This window comes from Capra hircus, chromosome 2 (genome assembly GCF_001704415.2).
Source record: "Capra hircus breed San Clemente chromosome 2, ASM170441v1, whole genome shotgun sequence".
NCBI lineage: Eukaryota > Metazoa > Chordata > Mammalia > Artiodactyla > Bovidae > Capra > Capra hircus.
In genome coordinates, this window is record NC_030809.1 from 46,404,379 (window position 1) to 46,421,539 (window position 17,161).

Sequence of the window (17,161 nt, forward strand, 5' to 3'; positions counted from 1 at the left end):
AAACATGTGTCAAGAAACCACATTGTTCCAAGGAAGAGATGGCACTAACATCTTCTTAGTGCATCTGTTTTTATACAAGCAGCATGGGGGTGGGGGAAAGTGGAGGGTCAGAGTAGGACTTCACAGGACCTAGAGACAAAGATCTCTCAGAGAATGAAAGAAACACCTGTTACTGATAATGAAAGAAAGGAAAGTCTTTCATAAATTGCAGACATAGCTGATGGATACAGTCTTAGTAGCATGTCAAGACACATTTATTTCTCATGTCTTTAGCTGGGAGTTGGCCAATCTAGGATTTGCTCCACATATCTGTCTTCCTTGTTGGACCTCCTTGGAAGGCTACCAGAGGCATGTTCTTCTCATGACAATGTCAGAGACAGAAGTGAAAAAAAAAAGACCTCGTAAAACCTGGGCTCAGAACTGTCTCTGTCTCTTCTGCCTCATTCTGGTAGCCATGGTAAATGACGTGGGTGAAAACAAAGTCAAAGAGCAGGGGACTAGACTCACTTGTTGAGTGGGAGGCATTGCAAAGTCACACAGCAAAGGGTATGGATAGGGGAGCGGCAAGTGCTGGGGCTAGTAATGTAATTCGGCACAGATGGAGAGAGAAATTTTTTAAAGCTACCTGCTTAACATTTCACTTAGAATTTGTCCTATTTCTCTTTAAGTATGTGAATAAATTAAAACTGTTGGCAAAAAATACAAACTATAGGCTGGAGTGTTTAGAATCTTGATTGCTGCACTAGTCTTCAGTATTAACAGAATATTTTACTTAAAGGATATAATGATGAAAGCACAGTAGTGCCAAGGTAAAAAGGGATATACAGCATTTTGCTAGTGTTTTCATTTCAAGAAGTGAGCTGTGTTTAGTCACCAGAATGTCTGGATTTGTTGTCAAAACTGGGAGGCAGGTTTAACCATCTCATGATGGTAACAGTTTTTTTTAGAAATTAAAGCCTTACGTTTGGAGTTCATTGTCATGTAAATGGTTCTAGACAAAACTTAGCAAATTCATTACTGTTTTACATGTTAGTATGTAAGAGTATATAACATTTTACAAAAACAAATACTGAAGTACTATGTATATTCAGTAGATGCACTCATTACCAAACCTGATTAAAGTAATATTTCCACTAATAGCTTCTTCTAACCTTGACCTGTAAGGGAATATTTTTACTTTGAATTGATTTGATGTATGTAACTTGAGAGTGATCGTCTTCTGCCCTCTTCCTTTTTTTTAAAGCAAACTTTGCACAACTTACTGAGCAAGGTTTCTCCTTCCTTTTCTGCTGAACTTAAACAACTAAATCAACAGCATGAACAGTTATTTCATAAATGGATGTTGCAGTTACAGTAAGTACTATTATTGCAAACCTCTGTAAAATAAATATATTTACATAATAATATATATACATAAGTCTGTTAAAATCAAAGCAGTTAGACATTAATTTTTTTTGCAGCGACCTTGATACGCATTTTTACTTATGTGTAAAAATTTGAAAAAATAGATGTTTTCCCAGTTTTATGACCCAAATGTAGAAATGTCATATTATTATACGACTCTTCTCAGAAATTCCAATTTACAGAAAATGTGTCTTTTCTAAGTTTAATCAAATTTGAAAGCTTTTATAAACTAAATAGCCTTTCTTAGAATTATGAACTATTACTTATAAAAATATTTGAAAATACAGTTTGTCACAGTTGATAAATATATCATTTTACTTCAGTTTTTCACAGCCAAGTTTCTAAAATGAAAGAACATGTATTTTTATTTTAATCCCATTCTATTTACATGTACTATAAACCTTCAAATTTCATGAGATCTGGTCTATAAATATTATTTTACCATTTTTAAATTGTTTTTTAGAATATTTTATCATTTCTCAAATACTTAAGGTAAAATTTTAAACTTTCATTAAAATACCTAGAATGGTAAAAATTAAAATAGAGAAATTTTTTTCTATAATTGTTTTTATATTTGTATTTAAAAGAAACTTAGTATAAGGAAGTGTTTAAAACATATGCTAAAATGTGAGTGCAGTAAGAACATAGAAATTGCCACAGTTTTCCCTAGTTGATCCTGGTTTTCTTTTGCCAATAATAAATCAAAGGATTATGCTAGTAAGAAAATTATCTTCTTCCCTGTTAGGACCTCATGTCCTCTGAGTAACTATTTGTGTATCTGTTCATTATAAGTTTATATGGCAGATCTTCACTCTAATCCTACCCCACAGCCCACCAGTTCTTTTCTTCCCATATGTCAACTTTGATAACTTGATTTGCTTTGCTTCCCAGCCTAGACCTCATAGTCAGCTACTTCAGTAGAATTGCTGGTTCTCTGAATTCCCTTGCTTTGTTTTTCCTGCTGCTTTTACCTTGCTAATCTCTGCCTTTGGGGATTTAGCTCTTCTTTTCTTCAATTTCTAGGCTATCCTGCATTGCTGCAGAGCATCTCATATATACTGTTTCTGATTGACCTCCATAAACAATCATGGAGTTGAACTTTAACTTGACCCTTCATGCTTGATGTTCTGGGTTGTCTCACCCACTCTCTTGGCTTCAGTTACTCTTTGTATGTGAATAACTCCCATAACTGTATCTCTAGCCCAGCCAAAATTCACTTCAGCAGCAGACATGAATTATATTGAAAGTATCCATGTAGAAATTCTATAACTAATTCATTATACATAAAATTTAACTTATCTTAAACCCATCATTTCCACCTGCCCCGACTACCTAGGTAGTGAATATCACTTAATCATATAGTTGCCAATGCCAAAAAAACTGAGTTATTCTTAATAGTCCTTTTCACTTATCTTCCATGTCTAATCATTCTCCAAATCCAACCGATTTGATCCATAAAGCTCTTGACACCGTGTTTTTCTCCATGACACTGAATTCGACTCCATAGTCTTCAGTTTTACCCTCCTTCCTATCCATTCCCCAGCTCAGCCAGTGTAATCTTTCTAAAAAGATCATGTTACTTTCCTACTTAAAACCTTTCACTGAACACCTGACTACTAACTTTAAATGATCATATTCCTGAGAATAAAATTCAATTAATGTCTTAGTTGGTTTAACAAGACCTTTTGTGACCTGCCCCTGCTTGCTTTTCCAGTTTAATCTCTCAATTAAAACTCTGCTTCAGCCTATTAAAATTTTTTTAGTTTCTTATACCTAGTGCTTTGTTCTCTCTTTCCTCCTATTACTTGTAAGGTTATAGGAAGCTCTGCTACTTTGGTCAGCTGATGCAAAGAACAAGCTCATTGGAAAAGACCCTGATGCTGGGAAAGATTGAGGGCAGGAGGAGAAGGGAGTGACAGAAGATGAGATGGTTGGATGCATCACAGACTCAGTGGACATGAGTTTAGAGATAGGAGAAAGACAGGGAAGCCTGGTGTGCTGCAGTCCTTGGGGTCGCAAAGAGTCAGACGTGACTTGGCCACTGAACCACGATAGGAGCTAGAGAGAAAGCTACTGAAAGTTGAAACTACAAGCTTGGTGTACAGATAACAAAATTGTGCTTTTTCTTTATGTATGTTGGGAATCAATATATTAATCATTATTTAGCCATGCCAGTTCTTCCTGTATTCTTGATAAGCCTAAATGAAGGACACTGGTTGATTATAAAACTGGCAATAAGTACTGAACTTTAATTTCGTGAGTGCTCTTTTTCTTACAGCCTGGGGTTCAACATTGTGCTTTATGGTTTGGGTTCTAAGAGAAATTTACTAGAAAGATTTCGAACCACCATGCTGCAGGATTGCATACATATTGTCATCAATGGCTTCTTTCCTGGAATCAGTGTGAAATCAGTAAGTTTTAAAAATGTTTTAAAAAGGAGTAACATCATATCCCCTGCCAATCCATACAGTCATGTTAAAGAAAATGCTATTTCATATTCTGAAGCATTCATTTTTTGTTTTTAGTTTTTACACTTGTAGGATTGCTTAAGATCACATGTTTGGACTCAGAGGGTTCTAGCTTTGAATCCCCCTCCTTGAATTTCCTATTTGGTAACTGAGAATGTATTAACATCTTAGGGAAATGTTAGCTTTGTTTACTACATTGACTATCCACAACACTTCTCTGAAGGATAAGATTATGGAAAACTTCAACCTTATTATGCTTTTATGTCACTTTGATACTTTAAAAATAGTAAAAATTTAAGTAATAGTTTATCGTTCTTTGATCATTTTTACACCAGATGCTCATTTCTCTTCATCATTTGAAAATGAATTTAAGCCTTTTGGGCTCTGGATATTAACCAATATAATACTCCTTTTTAAAAATGTCCTAAATGTTTGAACCCTCTTTCATTTGATTAATCTATAGTTTTATAATATTTCTCATATTGTTGGGTTTGTTTTGTATTTTTACTACCCTGCGTATATTATCTTTACACCTTTGCTTCCCTATTTCCTTTTAGTAAGAACTTATGCAAAAAAATAAATTAGATCTACTTAATCTACTTACCTTAAAAAGTAGGACTTTTGAAGTAATTTTTCAAACTTGGTGGGAAATCCAAAGTTATTTTTTTTTAAAAAAGGCTTGACTTGCTAGTTGTTTTTGTCCTACATGACAGAATAAGTTATAACTGATATATCTCTTGCACTTTTATGACATAGATCCTGAATTCTGTAACAGAAGTCCTTGATCATATGGGTACTTTCCGCAGTGTGCTGGATCAGCTAGAGTGGATAACAAATAAATTTAAAGAAGGTAATGTGAAGATGTTCTGTAGTTATAGGGTGAAGCTAAGCATCCACTTATTGTTTGTGTTTTTTAATAATGATATTTCTCTCATTGCTGATTTAGATTTCTTTAAAATAATTTCTCCTTTCCTTTTCTGTGAAGTTCACTTAACTAACAGAATTAAAGAATTTCTCCTGCTATCTTGAACTTATATAGCCAAAGCCCTTTTTTTTTCCAAAACCTTTTACTTCAGAATAATTTTGCAGTTTTTTTTGGCTAGTGTGAAGTGCTTCCAGCCAATTGGAACATCTGTATCTCATAGTTTTATATTGTTTAATATGTTTATAAAGTATTATTTCTTTATCCTGAGGAAATACCAATGCATTTGAATAATTTCATATACTAAAATCTGAAAAATGGAAAAAAAATTGTTCTTTTGGTATGAGTGTTTTGGTTATATAAGCATTTCAGAAAAATAAAAATAAAATTATTTAGGGCCTAACAATTGTCCTTTAGTCATTGCTTAACAATTAATTGGGGGCTTCCCTGGTGGCTCAGATGGTAAAGAATACGCCTGCAATAACTAGGCTTGGGTTTGATCCTGGGTCGGCAAGACCCCCTGCAGAAGGAAATGATAACCCACTCCAGTATTCTTGCCTGGAGAATTCCATGGACAAAAGAGCCTGGCAGACTACAGTTCATGAGGTGGCAAAGAGTCACACATGACTGAGCGACTAACAATTAAATGGAGTAATTGGTTAGCTTGATGGGAATACCAGAGCACCTGACCTGCCTCTTGAGAAACCTATATGCAGGTCAGGAAGCAACAGTTAGAACTGGACATGGAACAACAGACTGGTTCCAAATGGGAAAAGGAGTACGTCAAGGCTGTATATTGTCACCCTGCTTATTTAACTTCTGTGCAGAGTACATCATGAGAAACACTGGGCTGGAAGAAGCACAAGCTGGAATCAAGATTGCCGGGAAAAATATCAATAACCTCATTTATGCAGATGACACCACCCTTATGGCAGAAAGTGAAGAGGAACTAAAAAGCCTCTTGATGAAAGTGAAAGAGGAGAGTGAAAAAGTTGGCCTAAAGCTTAACATTCAGAAAACTTAAGATCATGGCATCTGGCCCCATCACTTCATGGGAAATAGATGGGGAAACAGTGGAAACAGTGTCAGACTTTATTTTGGGGGGCTCCAAAATCACTGCAGATGGTGACTGCAGCCATGAAATTAAAAGATGCTTACTCCTTGGAAGGAAAGTTATGACCAACCTAGATAGCATATTCAAAAGCAGAGACATTACTTTGCCAACAAATGTCCATCTTGTCAAGGCTATGCTTTTTCCAGTGGTCATGTATGGATGTGAGAGTTGGACTGTGAAGAAAGCTGAGCGCCGAAGAATTGATGCTTTTGAACTGTGGTGTTGGAGAAGACTCTTGAGAGTCCCTTGGACTGCAAGGAGATCCAACCAGTCCATTCTGAAGGAGATCAGTCCTGGGTGTTCATTGGAGGGAATGATGCTGAAGCTGAAACTCCAGTACTTTGTGCACCTCATGCAAAGAGTTGACTCATTGGAAAAGACTCTGATGCTGGGACGGTTTGGGGGCAGGAGGAGAAGGGGACGACAAAGGATGAAATGGCTGGATGACATCAGTGACTTGATGGACGTGAGTCTAAGTGAACTCCGGGAGTTGGTGATGGACAGGGAGGCCTGGTGTGCTGCAATTCATGAAGTCGCAGAGTCAGACATGACTGAGTGACTGAACTGAACTGAATGATTTAATAGATGATTTTGATATTATTTGTATGCTCATTAAAATTGGTGCCTGAGTCATTTTTAATGTGTATATGTAGTATATAATCTGTATTATATAATCTATAATAAATACATATTATATAATCTATAATTTATATTAAATATATTTATAATTATGTAAATCATAAATATTTTAGTTCTATAATATGCATATTATTCAAATTTTACCTTCACTGGCTTTTATAGTTTATTTCTCTGACCTTCTTCGTGCCTTGAGGAGTATCGTAGGCCTCTCCCCTTCTCTTGTTGCTTTTGTCTCTTGGCTTTTATGATAATGGAGGTTTTCTATATTCTCTCTTAATGCTTAATGTGAACTCTTTTAGGGATGGGGATCCCTCCCCCCTTGCAGTTCAACATCCACAGATTCACCTCCCAATCTAACATGTATCTTGCCTTATTTCCTCTGCCTTATTAAAACTGGTTACTTCATGGACTGATTCAAGTGTTAACCATTCCAGTTGTCTTTACCTGCTTCAGAGTCTACTGATTTTCAATGAATTTCATTTTTTTAAGAGTATAATAACGTCTTGCCTGTTTTATGAGTGACTGACATATCTTCTCAAATAAATTGCATACCCCTAACAATAGCTGTTTTGTCCTGTATTACCTTGATATGTTCTTCAATATATAAGCCTTGCATGTGGTGGGGACTTTACAAGTACTCACTGAAAATAATAATTGACTTCTCTTCCCTTTTAGATTCTTCTTTAGAACTCTTTCTGCTTATTCACAACTTGGATAGCCAAATGTTGAGAGGAGACAAAAGCCAGCAAATTATTGGACAATTATCATCTTTACGTAATATATACCTTATAGCATCTATTGATCATCTCAATGCTCCTCTCAGTAAGTTGAATGTTACTGTTTTTTCTTCTTGAGGTAACAGTCTTTGAAAATTACTTGTCTTAATGGTGTAAGTCACAGCATTTGTATTGTTTTTGTGTATACATTTCCTTTGTTCCATGTTTAAAGACACAGTTGCCAAAAATATAGGTGTCCTCAATCTGATTTAGAACATAATTCTTGGAAATAAAAATTTAGATAGTAAAGAATGTGTTTTATGGTAAAGTTTCTTGAAGAAGAGGAGACCCAACTATTATTTTGGTTTCTTTCTAACTGTTCTTTATGATACTGCAATATTTATTTTATGCCTTTAGTTCAGAGACTTTGTGATAATCCTGTACAACAAAATGCTAAATTATTAAATTTTTTAAAGGAATGCCTTGGTAGTGTTAATATATTTTAACCTGCATTTAATATACACATAAAGATTCAGATGGTGATTGACAGTGATATTAGATTGTAAGGTACTGATTTAGATGGTGAAATAGCAAAAATGAAAATTTTCAGGATTCACTCTTTATTTAATGCTTTCTTGTTCTTTCCTAGAGTGAAATCTAGTAACAGGACCATATGAAAATAATTAGTCATTCTTATTTTTTTTGATCATGTATTCTAGTGTGGGATCATGCAAAGCAGAGTCTTTATAACTGGCTCTGGTATGAAACTACTACATACAGTCATTATACTGAAGAAACCTCCTATGAGAATTCTCTTCTGGTTAAACAGTCTGGATCACTACCACTTAGCTCCCTAATTCATGTCTTACGAAGCCTTACCCCGAATGCAAGGTAAGAATGAAAACTATTGCTTCTTTTTAAAAAAAAAAAAAACTTTACACATTTTAAGATATGCCCTGTTAGGTTTGAATGGCAGTACTTAAAGTCCTTACTAAGTTTGCAGGATTAAGAGAAATATTATCAGTGATAATGATAGTCGCTAGTACTGGGTTATGCATTAGATAGACTACTCAATAGTAGTCTCAAATTGCCCAATAATAAAGCAGGGGTACCAGCATTTTTAATAGATTTTTTGTTTCTGAGTAAGAACATCTCAGTGGTCATCGTTGAGGAAACAGCAGAATTTTCATGGATTTTACTTACATGTGATAGTTATTTTTAATTACATATTGAACATTATGACTCAGACACAGAGCCCTTTACACGAAATAGCTTTTCTGATCTCCATAACCACTCTAAGGTAAATGGTAAAGGGCACAGAGATTTTGATTCCTATCTATGTGGTTCCAAAGCTCATACTGTTAAACCTTGAAAATCTTTGTATATAGTGTCTCCAGTGAAACCCTTCAGCAGCCTAACCAAGTTGCATATATGAGTTAATAAGAGCTAGTGAATAAAGGCTAAGAAAAGTTGTATATAGCATAAGCCAGCAAAAAATAAATTGCGTAATTAAGCTGTTGAAAAAGGCTTTTTAGTAGCCTCACTGGAGAAGGCAATGGCACCCCACTCCAGTACTCTTGCCTGGAAAATGCCATGGATGGAGAAGCCTGGTAGGCTGCAGTTCATGGAGTCGCTAAGAGTTGGACATAACTGAGTGACTTCACTTTCACTTTTCACTTTCATGCATTGGAGAAGGAAATGGCAACCCACTCCAGTGTTCTTGCCTGGAGAATCCCAGGGACAGGGGAGCCTGGTGGGCTGCCGTCTATGGGGTCGCACAGAGTCAGACATGACTGAAGTGACTTAGCAGCAGCAGCAGCAGTAGCCTCACAGGGAGGCCACAGAGAAACGTACAGGAAGGTCCAGAGCATTCCTTTCCCAACCACCCCCTGCCAGTAGCTCGCAGTGTGAGCTCATTCAGATTTCAGTTTTGATACGTGCACTTATTTGCACATATGTGTGTTAGCTCTTTGCTGTTTGGTCACATGTGTAACTTTGTGTAACTACTACCACAGTCAAGATATGCAGCTTTATCATCACAAGACTCCCTTGTGATGTCAACCTTCAAATGCTAATTTTAATGAATTCTATTATTCTTTAAAGCTATTTCTGTACACTTAAAAGATTATCAGTGCATTAACAATGAAATATGTATTAAGTGACTTCCCAGATGGCTCAGTGGTAGAGAACCCATGGGCCAATGCAGGAGACGTGGGTTCAATCTCTGATCAGGAAGATCCCCTGGAGAAGGAAATGGCAACCCACTCCAGTATTCTTCCCTGGAGAATCCCATGGACAGAGGAGCCTGGCAGGCTACAGCCCATGGAGTCGCAGAGTCAGACATGACTAAAGCAACTTAGCACGTATGTTAAATGGATATCTAATCAGAATTTTTGATGGAATTGGGAATAGAAGAAGTGTTCGTTCAATTTTACTATTTTGGTTACTCCTAATGGACTGTTGCAAGTTACTGCATATAAACTTGGGAATCCAGCAGTGCAAATACTCTCAATGTGACACTGACTGCTCTAAAGCAATTGTTTTTAGTTTGGCATTCCCAAATGTCTATATGCTAGCCTCCGGTGCTGCTTTGGTTCATCCTTTACACTCCAATACACATTTAGTCTGTACTTGGTATGAATGTGATTAAAAAATCTTCACCAAATTCAGCTGTGTACTCAGTTATAAAGTGGTCATTGAGATGATCCAAAGTGTGCTTATAGAAATTATCTTCTAGACTGTAATAAAAATGAAAATGCAAAGGTTTAAAATTTTTGCCACATCCAGGGACTGGGAAGTTTAGTTTTGTATAACACTGCTTCCAACCTAGTAATTCTACCTGGTACACTCTCCTACAGAAACAGTTCCAAAAACATGAATGAATATTTATTACAATTGTATTTAATGTGGTGTTATTTTTTATTAATTTAAATTGGAAGTAATGTGAACATCCAAAACCAGTAGGAAAATGGTAAGTGTGTGGTATGATAAATGAGCAGGCATTAAAAACTGATAGGAAGAATTTTAAGACATGGGAGAATAAGTAAGTGAAAAAATGGTTTAAGATGGTGTATACCATATATAAATGCATGAATTTATGTTTTCACAGTACTTCATTCCACAAAGACTTGAGAAAGCAGCATATGCAAATAGGATCTCCACATCAAATGTTAGTGGCTATAATTTTAGGGTTATGGAATTAATATTTTTCTCTTTAGTTTTTTTTTTTCTTTCTTTAGTTTTTATTATATATTCCAGGTTTTCTATAGTAAACTAATCTCCAGTGTAACAAAAAGTTGACCCTTGAACAACATGGGGGTTAATCTGTGTCTAACGTTTCATAGTCAGCACTGCATATTCCACTGCATCTGCAGAGTCAGTTAACTAGGGACTATGTAGTATTGTAGTGTTTACTGTTGAAGAATATGCATATGTAAGTTCGGTTCAGGTTCAGTCCCTCAGTCGTGTCCGACTCTACAACCCCATGGACTGCAGCATGCCAGGCTTCATATGTGAGCAGACCCATGCAGTTCAAACCCATGATGTTCAAAGGTCAGCTATATTCCTAGATTTTCTTTAAAAGGAAGTAAAAATGCGTCTCCTTTTTAAGTAGTCCAGGATATGATGTTCTTTGCAAAAGGAAAGGAAGGTAATATAAACAGGCTAAGTGTTTCACAGTCTTTGTGTACTTGACTATTAGCTGTTTTCGGTGGATGTTAACATTCTGGATTTCAATTTGTTTTTGTTTTTTTCCTTAGGGGAATTTTCCGGCTACTAATAAAGTATCAGCTGGATAACCAGGATAACCCTTCTTACACTGGTATCCAATATTTATGATATTAAATTGCGTGACCTTTGTTTCATCCCATAAATTCTTTTTCTTGGAATCTAATAATAGCACTGCAGTGTTTCACAGCAGTAAATAAATGGTTTGCTCCTTGATCACTGTGTCTGCCATATCGAAAAATTTCAAGCAGCCCTACAGATACACTGCTGAGCAGGCTATTTGTATTATTTGTCAATACAAATTGAAAAACAAATCCAGTATAATTCTTAAATTTCCTCTGCTAACTATGGATGTGTGTCTACCAGCTACATATATTTCATATACTGGGCAACTCAGATTTTCTTTAACTTGAGTGAAAATAATCTGTTAAACACACATTTTAATAATCATTCAGGGGACTCCTCTGGTGGTCCAGTGGTTAACACTTCACCTCCCAATGTGGGAGTTTCAGGTTCGATCCCTCATTGGGGAGCCAAGATCCCATATGCCTTGTGGCCAAAGAAACAAAACATAAAATAGAAACAATATCGTAACAAATTCAATAAAGACTTTGAAAAAATGTTTAAAAAAAAATCATTCAGCTCTCACTTGACTTACTAGTTCCCTCTTTTAAAAAAGTCAACTTTACTCACGCTGTTTACAACTGCCCATGAGATTATATTATCCTTGGCCACAGTTGACTGCTTTCAACCAATCAGTTCTCATTAAAAAATGTAAGCCACAGTATATAACACCTAAGTATTCTCTAGTTTTGCTTCTTCGAGAGGTATTTACTCAGCATTTACTGACTGCTCTGACATACTCGGGTAATAGCACTTTTTTCCTGTGTTTTTCAGCGTGGGTATGCATATATGGGGTCATGTCTTAAATACTGACTTAACGTTCATATCTTCTTTTGAACTCTCCAGGACTTTGTTTTCAAGACTTTTACCAGCAGTGTCGGGAGGCATTCCTTGTCAATAGTGATCTGACACTTCGGGCCCAGTTAACTGAATTTAGGGACCACAAGCTTATAAGAACAAAGAAGGTGAGACTTTGCTCTATAACACTGTATGCCAGGAATAGCGTCTCTTGTTTACATAAGGACAGGTATGCCTGTTATGAAACTGAGGTTGCCTTAGTGGGTCACAAGGATCCATTTAGGCAGTGTGCCATTGGAGTTCTGTAGAAAGAAGGTAGAAGTACTCCACTTCAGCATGGAGCCGAAGACTTACGACTTCTAGTTCAGAGTAACAAACAGGCCATTAGAAATGAGTCAGATAACCGTGTTCCTTTCTCTATTCATTAATCCAGTCTGTGTGTATTGAGCACATAAAGCTTAATGTCCTAATAGAGAAGATGGGCATTTGTCAAATAATCAACATACACGCAACATTTAAATTGTGGTTAGGTCCTGTGATTAGGAGGGACATGGTTCTGAAAGAACATATTACAGTAGGTGGATTTGACCTAATTATGTGTATCAGAAGAGACCGCTGAGACCTAAAGGAAGACTAGGAGATTTACAGTCATCACGGGAAGGAAGAGCGTTCTAGGCAGGAGCAGCATGTAGAGAGGCTCTGGAACAAAACAGCAGCCAGCATGACACAATCCTGTTTCATTCTGAAATAATGAGAAGTCATTGAGAAAATTGTTCTGACAATGGTATGGAGGGTGGGATGGGGCAGCGGAAGGTGGGCATTGCCAAACCTCAGCGCACAGAGGCCAGCTGTGAAGTGAAGTGAATTGAAGTCACTCAGTCGTGTCCGACTCTTTGCGACCCCGTGGACTGTAACCCACCAGGCTCTTCCGTCTGTGGGGTTCTCCAGGCAAGAATACTGGAGTGGGTTGCCATTTCCTTCTCCAGGGAGGCCAGCTAGGAAGCTGTTAGTAGCCTGGGTGAGATGATGGCACTCTGGACTAGGTTAAAAAGAGAAAAGTGGTTGGGACTCAAAATTAACAAGAACTGACGACAGACTGGATATGGGAACCAACGGAAAAGAGAGTGTCAAGAGTGATTCCTGGTTTCTGGCCTGTTTTTTTCCTCCCTAACCAGAGAGATGGTGAGATCACTGGATGAGAAGCTGAAAGAGCAACATTTTGGGGAGATAGAGCATGAGTTCATGGTCTTAGTATATTTGGACTTACTCCAGTTGAGGTTCTCCTGACATTTTCAAGTGGAGATGTCAGCTGGGCATTTGAATTCCTGGGACAAGATACCAGAGAAAAGATCTGGGCTAGAGATAAAAGGTTATGATTCCTACATATTTATATTATAATGGAAACTGGCTTTGGTGAGACAATCTAGAGAACATATAGTGAGATTAGAAGGCCCGGAACTAAGCCTAGAAGTGTGATATTTAATGGCCAAATAGAAGATAAGCCTGGGTGGAACAGCCAGAGAGCCAAGAAGAAAACCAAGATGTCATAGAAGCCGAGAAGAGAAGCACGTTCGTAGGCCAGCAGTGTCAGGTGCTGCTGAGAGGCCAAAAAGACAAAGACGGAAGATGCATAGTGAATCTAGGAAAATGGGACTCCTTGGTGGCCTAACCAAAAGCTCTCTTGGTATGACATGATAATGATGGTGGCAGGTCGGTTGGCTTGGGTTGAGTGAAAAGTGAGGAAATGGAGACCACCATTTATAGACAGCTCTTCTGGAAAGGTGCCATGGGTTTATGATGGTTGCAGAGAAATGAGGAGTCTAGTGAGGGTTGTTTTGAAATTGGAGATACCTGAACTTGTAGCCAATAGGAAGGATCCAGTTAAAAAGGGAATAAATGAACAGAGGTATCAGTGGTGTAGTGTTTTAGAAAGAGCAGGAAATACCCACCGTCTCATTCCTTAGTCGTCTTTTCCACTATAAAGTGGTAACTATAAACTCAGTGTATTTAATAGCTATATATCCCTGTGTGTCCCTTGGCTGCCCTTGTCTTTTATATTTCTTTATTCAGGTAAAGTATTAATGAAATCAAGTCCATTTTTTGTTTAACATTTCAAATAAATGTATATTTCAAATACATTTCTTACGAATGACTAACATTCAGGTATTCTCACATCTTCTAGGGAACTGATGGAGTGGAATATTTATTAATTCCTGTTGACAATGGAATACTGACTGATTTCCTGGAAAAGGAAGAAGAGGAGTTGTAAAGCACTCCTGTACTCTTGGAATCTTCTGTGGAAGAGTTATACCCCAGCTGCCACTCCTCTAAAGCGTTGTGTTTACATCCAACATTAGACTCATCAGTGTACCGATCTTAAATGGGGAGGGGTAATGTCATCACCTAGAACCGGGATTAGCCTGGCTGGTGTACCATCCGAGTACTATGCAGCAGTCCTCAAATTGGAGAAAACGTGCCTTTCATTCATTACCTCTCTGGAGACTTCTTGCTGAAGGAACAGTGTGCTCAGGGAACTGTGGAACTGGATGTTTTTGAATTCTTTTATACCAGAGATGATGCTCCTAATTTTTTTGAGGGCCTTTTATCACTGTATTTGCAAATGTGCTTGTTCCAGAGTGTGAAAGTTACCAACAGTGGCATAAAGTAAATGCTTTATTTGCTATTCTGCGTGTCAGAACTGAAGCGTATAATGGAGTAGGCAGATCATCCTTTTACTGTTTCTGAAATGGCTTAATAAAAGGTATAGGACTGGGGGAAAGTAGGTGATTTTCAGCTTTCTCCTTTTGGATTTAGGCTACATGCTGATAGAGGAAGGAGCATGATGCTATTCGGTTGGGAAAGTGGGAAAAACGTAATAAGTGTATAGGGTGTACGCCCATCCCAGAAAGCACATGAACAATAACAGATCATGCTCCTCGAGATAGCTAATGCTAAGGCCATCACATTCACGATATGAGTGAGAAGCCAGGCTAGAGAAACACAATCCTGAAATTATATTTTAGTCATTTTTTTCCAAGGCAACAGAAAAATTTAATTCTTGTATATCAATGCATTTTTTTCTTTTCTTGAATAACATGCAGATGAATAGCTTATTAATGGCTGGCTTTAAGTTGATTTCTCTATCAAGTAGGCCCACCTAAAACTCACTGTAAGACATTTCAATTTTTTCTTAAAGTCACAATTTCAAGCCTCCTAAATATACAACCCTTTTTTCTTAGGAAAGAAAATAAGGCTAACCTTGACCACTGGAGTCAGCAGATAGTCTTTATATACTCCCTGAAATGTTTCATACTTGGAAGTTAAATTCTCTGTCACTGTAATATACTGCATCGGCATTTCACTGATTTCTTATCTTGTAAACCCCTTTTATGAAAATATTTCCCAAAATGCTCAGAATTTTTTTAATAATTCGTGTCATATAATGAAGTAATTTTATATTAAATCCATGTATAAGGGGGGTTAGTCTTAACCATAATTATTGATCAATACTTAAACAAATTTGTACATGAATAGGATTCAAAAATGTTTTAATTGTACCAAAGGATATTCAGTAAAAAGTGAGTTTCCTTACCATTCCCCAATCCAGTCCCTTAGGCAGCCATTGAGAGCATTTTAAGCATTCTTCCAGAGGTATTCTCTGCACATCTAAGGGTAATTGTCTACATTTCTCCTTTTAAAAACACAAATGATGGCATATGATACTTGCTGGTTTGCACCTTTTTTTTCTTTTTGCTTAATATATTTAGTTTATAATGACCTACAATATTAAGAAAGTATACAAAATCTTTAATGACCTACTGTGAAACTGCATTTGCCCTTAAAGTTATCTACTGGTTTATTTTTATATTTTTTGTGTCTATACTGTTTGCAAGCAATATGTGTGAATAGTCTACTAGTAATAAAGCAATTTGGATAGAACTTTTTTTTTTTTCATTTATAGTACCGTTTTGTTACTTACAACTCCCGGATTCTCTGGGACCTTTTTTTCCCCCCACCTTCTGGCAATGCGATACAGCATGTAGGATCTTAGTTCCCCAACCAGAGCTAGAACCTGTACCCTTTACATTAATAGCACAGAGTCTGAGCCACTGGACTGCCAGGGAAGTCCCATAAAGTGCTATTTTTTTACTAAAAATATTTTTAAGTGCTTCAAAAATTTTGAGTGTATCTTACAGCTCTGATAGTGATCTTGGCAGAATTATATGCTCTTCACTAACTTGTTTCAACATCAGTGTAGCTTAAGCTCTATCAGTTTGACTGCTAAGGCTCCAAACTTCTGCTGTTACTTGCTTCTGGCAATATTAAACAGACCTGAAACCTTGAAAGATTTCTTCTAGCTTCTCTTAACAAAATGGCTAAAACAGGGTTAAAAAGGTACAGAGGATGCAGGACACATATTTGTACTATGCAAACTTGGCATAATATTTAGAACTCTGTATAAGGAATTCAGTATTATGCCAAGTTTGCATAGTGCAAATATCTGTCCAGCATCCTCTGTACCTTTTTAGCCCTGTTTTAGCCATTTTATTAGTATCGTATTTGTCATTTTAATACATGAATATTTCATTCTTATAAAAGATCAGGCAATTTGAGGGAGGGTTTATAGATTTTGCTTAACTTAATGACAGAACTTTAAAAGTCTACAGTTGACCCTGAACAACACAGATTTGAATTGTGGGTCCACTTACGTGCAGATTTTTTCCAGTAGTAAATACTACAGTACTATATGATCCATGGTCTGTTGAACCCACGGATGTAAAAAGGGAAACTAAGCATACACAGAGCCAACTGTAGGTTACAGTTGGATTTTTTACTGTGCAGAAGGTCAGCATCCCCACAATGTTCAAGGCTCAACTATACTTCAGCTCCAGTCAATTCAAACCTGGAGCCAGTAGCATGTTCAGAATGTGTTTTTCTACATTCCAGGTTTTTGGCTTAGTCCTGAGTAGCTGTCAGAGATGACAGCAAGTCATGAGAGTCTGCCTCATTACAGATGTGTGTCTTCTAAAAACCAAGGGATAGTCACGTACATGACTTTCTCAGGCTTTTTGTAATTATTTCATTTCTCCCTTGGGAGATTCTCCCACACTTTAATTTTTCAAATTGCTGTTAAGCCATGTTAATTCATGTTTTTTGAGAACTTACCATGCAGAAAGCTCTATTCTAGGCAGCTGAGAGAAAATCAAGATGTGATATGAAATACCTAGTTGAGGTTTTAATAGATTAAAAA

The 17,161-nt window shown here is 36.9% G+C and overlaps 1 protein-coding gene across 1 annotated transcript in view; it reads left to right on the forward strand.

Moving 5' to 3' along the window:
• The window catches only part of ORC2 (origin recognition complex subunit 2), a 37,438-nt gene extending 21,589 nt beyond the window's left edge, over positions 1-15,849 (forward strand). Inside the window, exons 11-18 of the mRNA XM_005676356.3 lie at positions 1,244-1,353; positions 3,683-3,815; positions 4,629-4,722; positions 7,223-7,369; positions 7,983-8,154; positions 11,022-11,083; positions 11,959-12,077; positions 14,093-15,849. Of these exons, the coding sequence (XP_005676413.1) occupies positions 1,244-1,353; positions 3,683-3,815; positions 4,629-4,722; positions 7,223-7,369; positions 7,983-8,154; positions 11,022-11,083; positions 11,959-12,077; positions 14,093-14,179 (924 nt within the window). The 3' untranslated portion in view covers positions 14,180-15,849. The remainder of the gene's footprint in view (positions 1-1,243; positions 1,354-3,682; positions 3,816-4,628; positions 4,723-7,222; positions 7,370-7,982; positions 8,155-11,021; positions 11,084-11,958; positions 12,078-14,092) is intronic.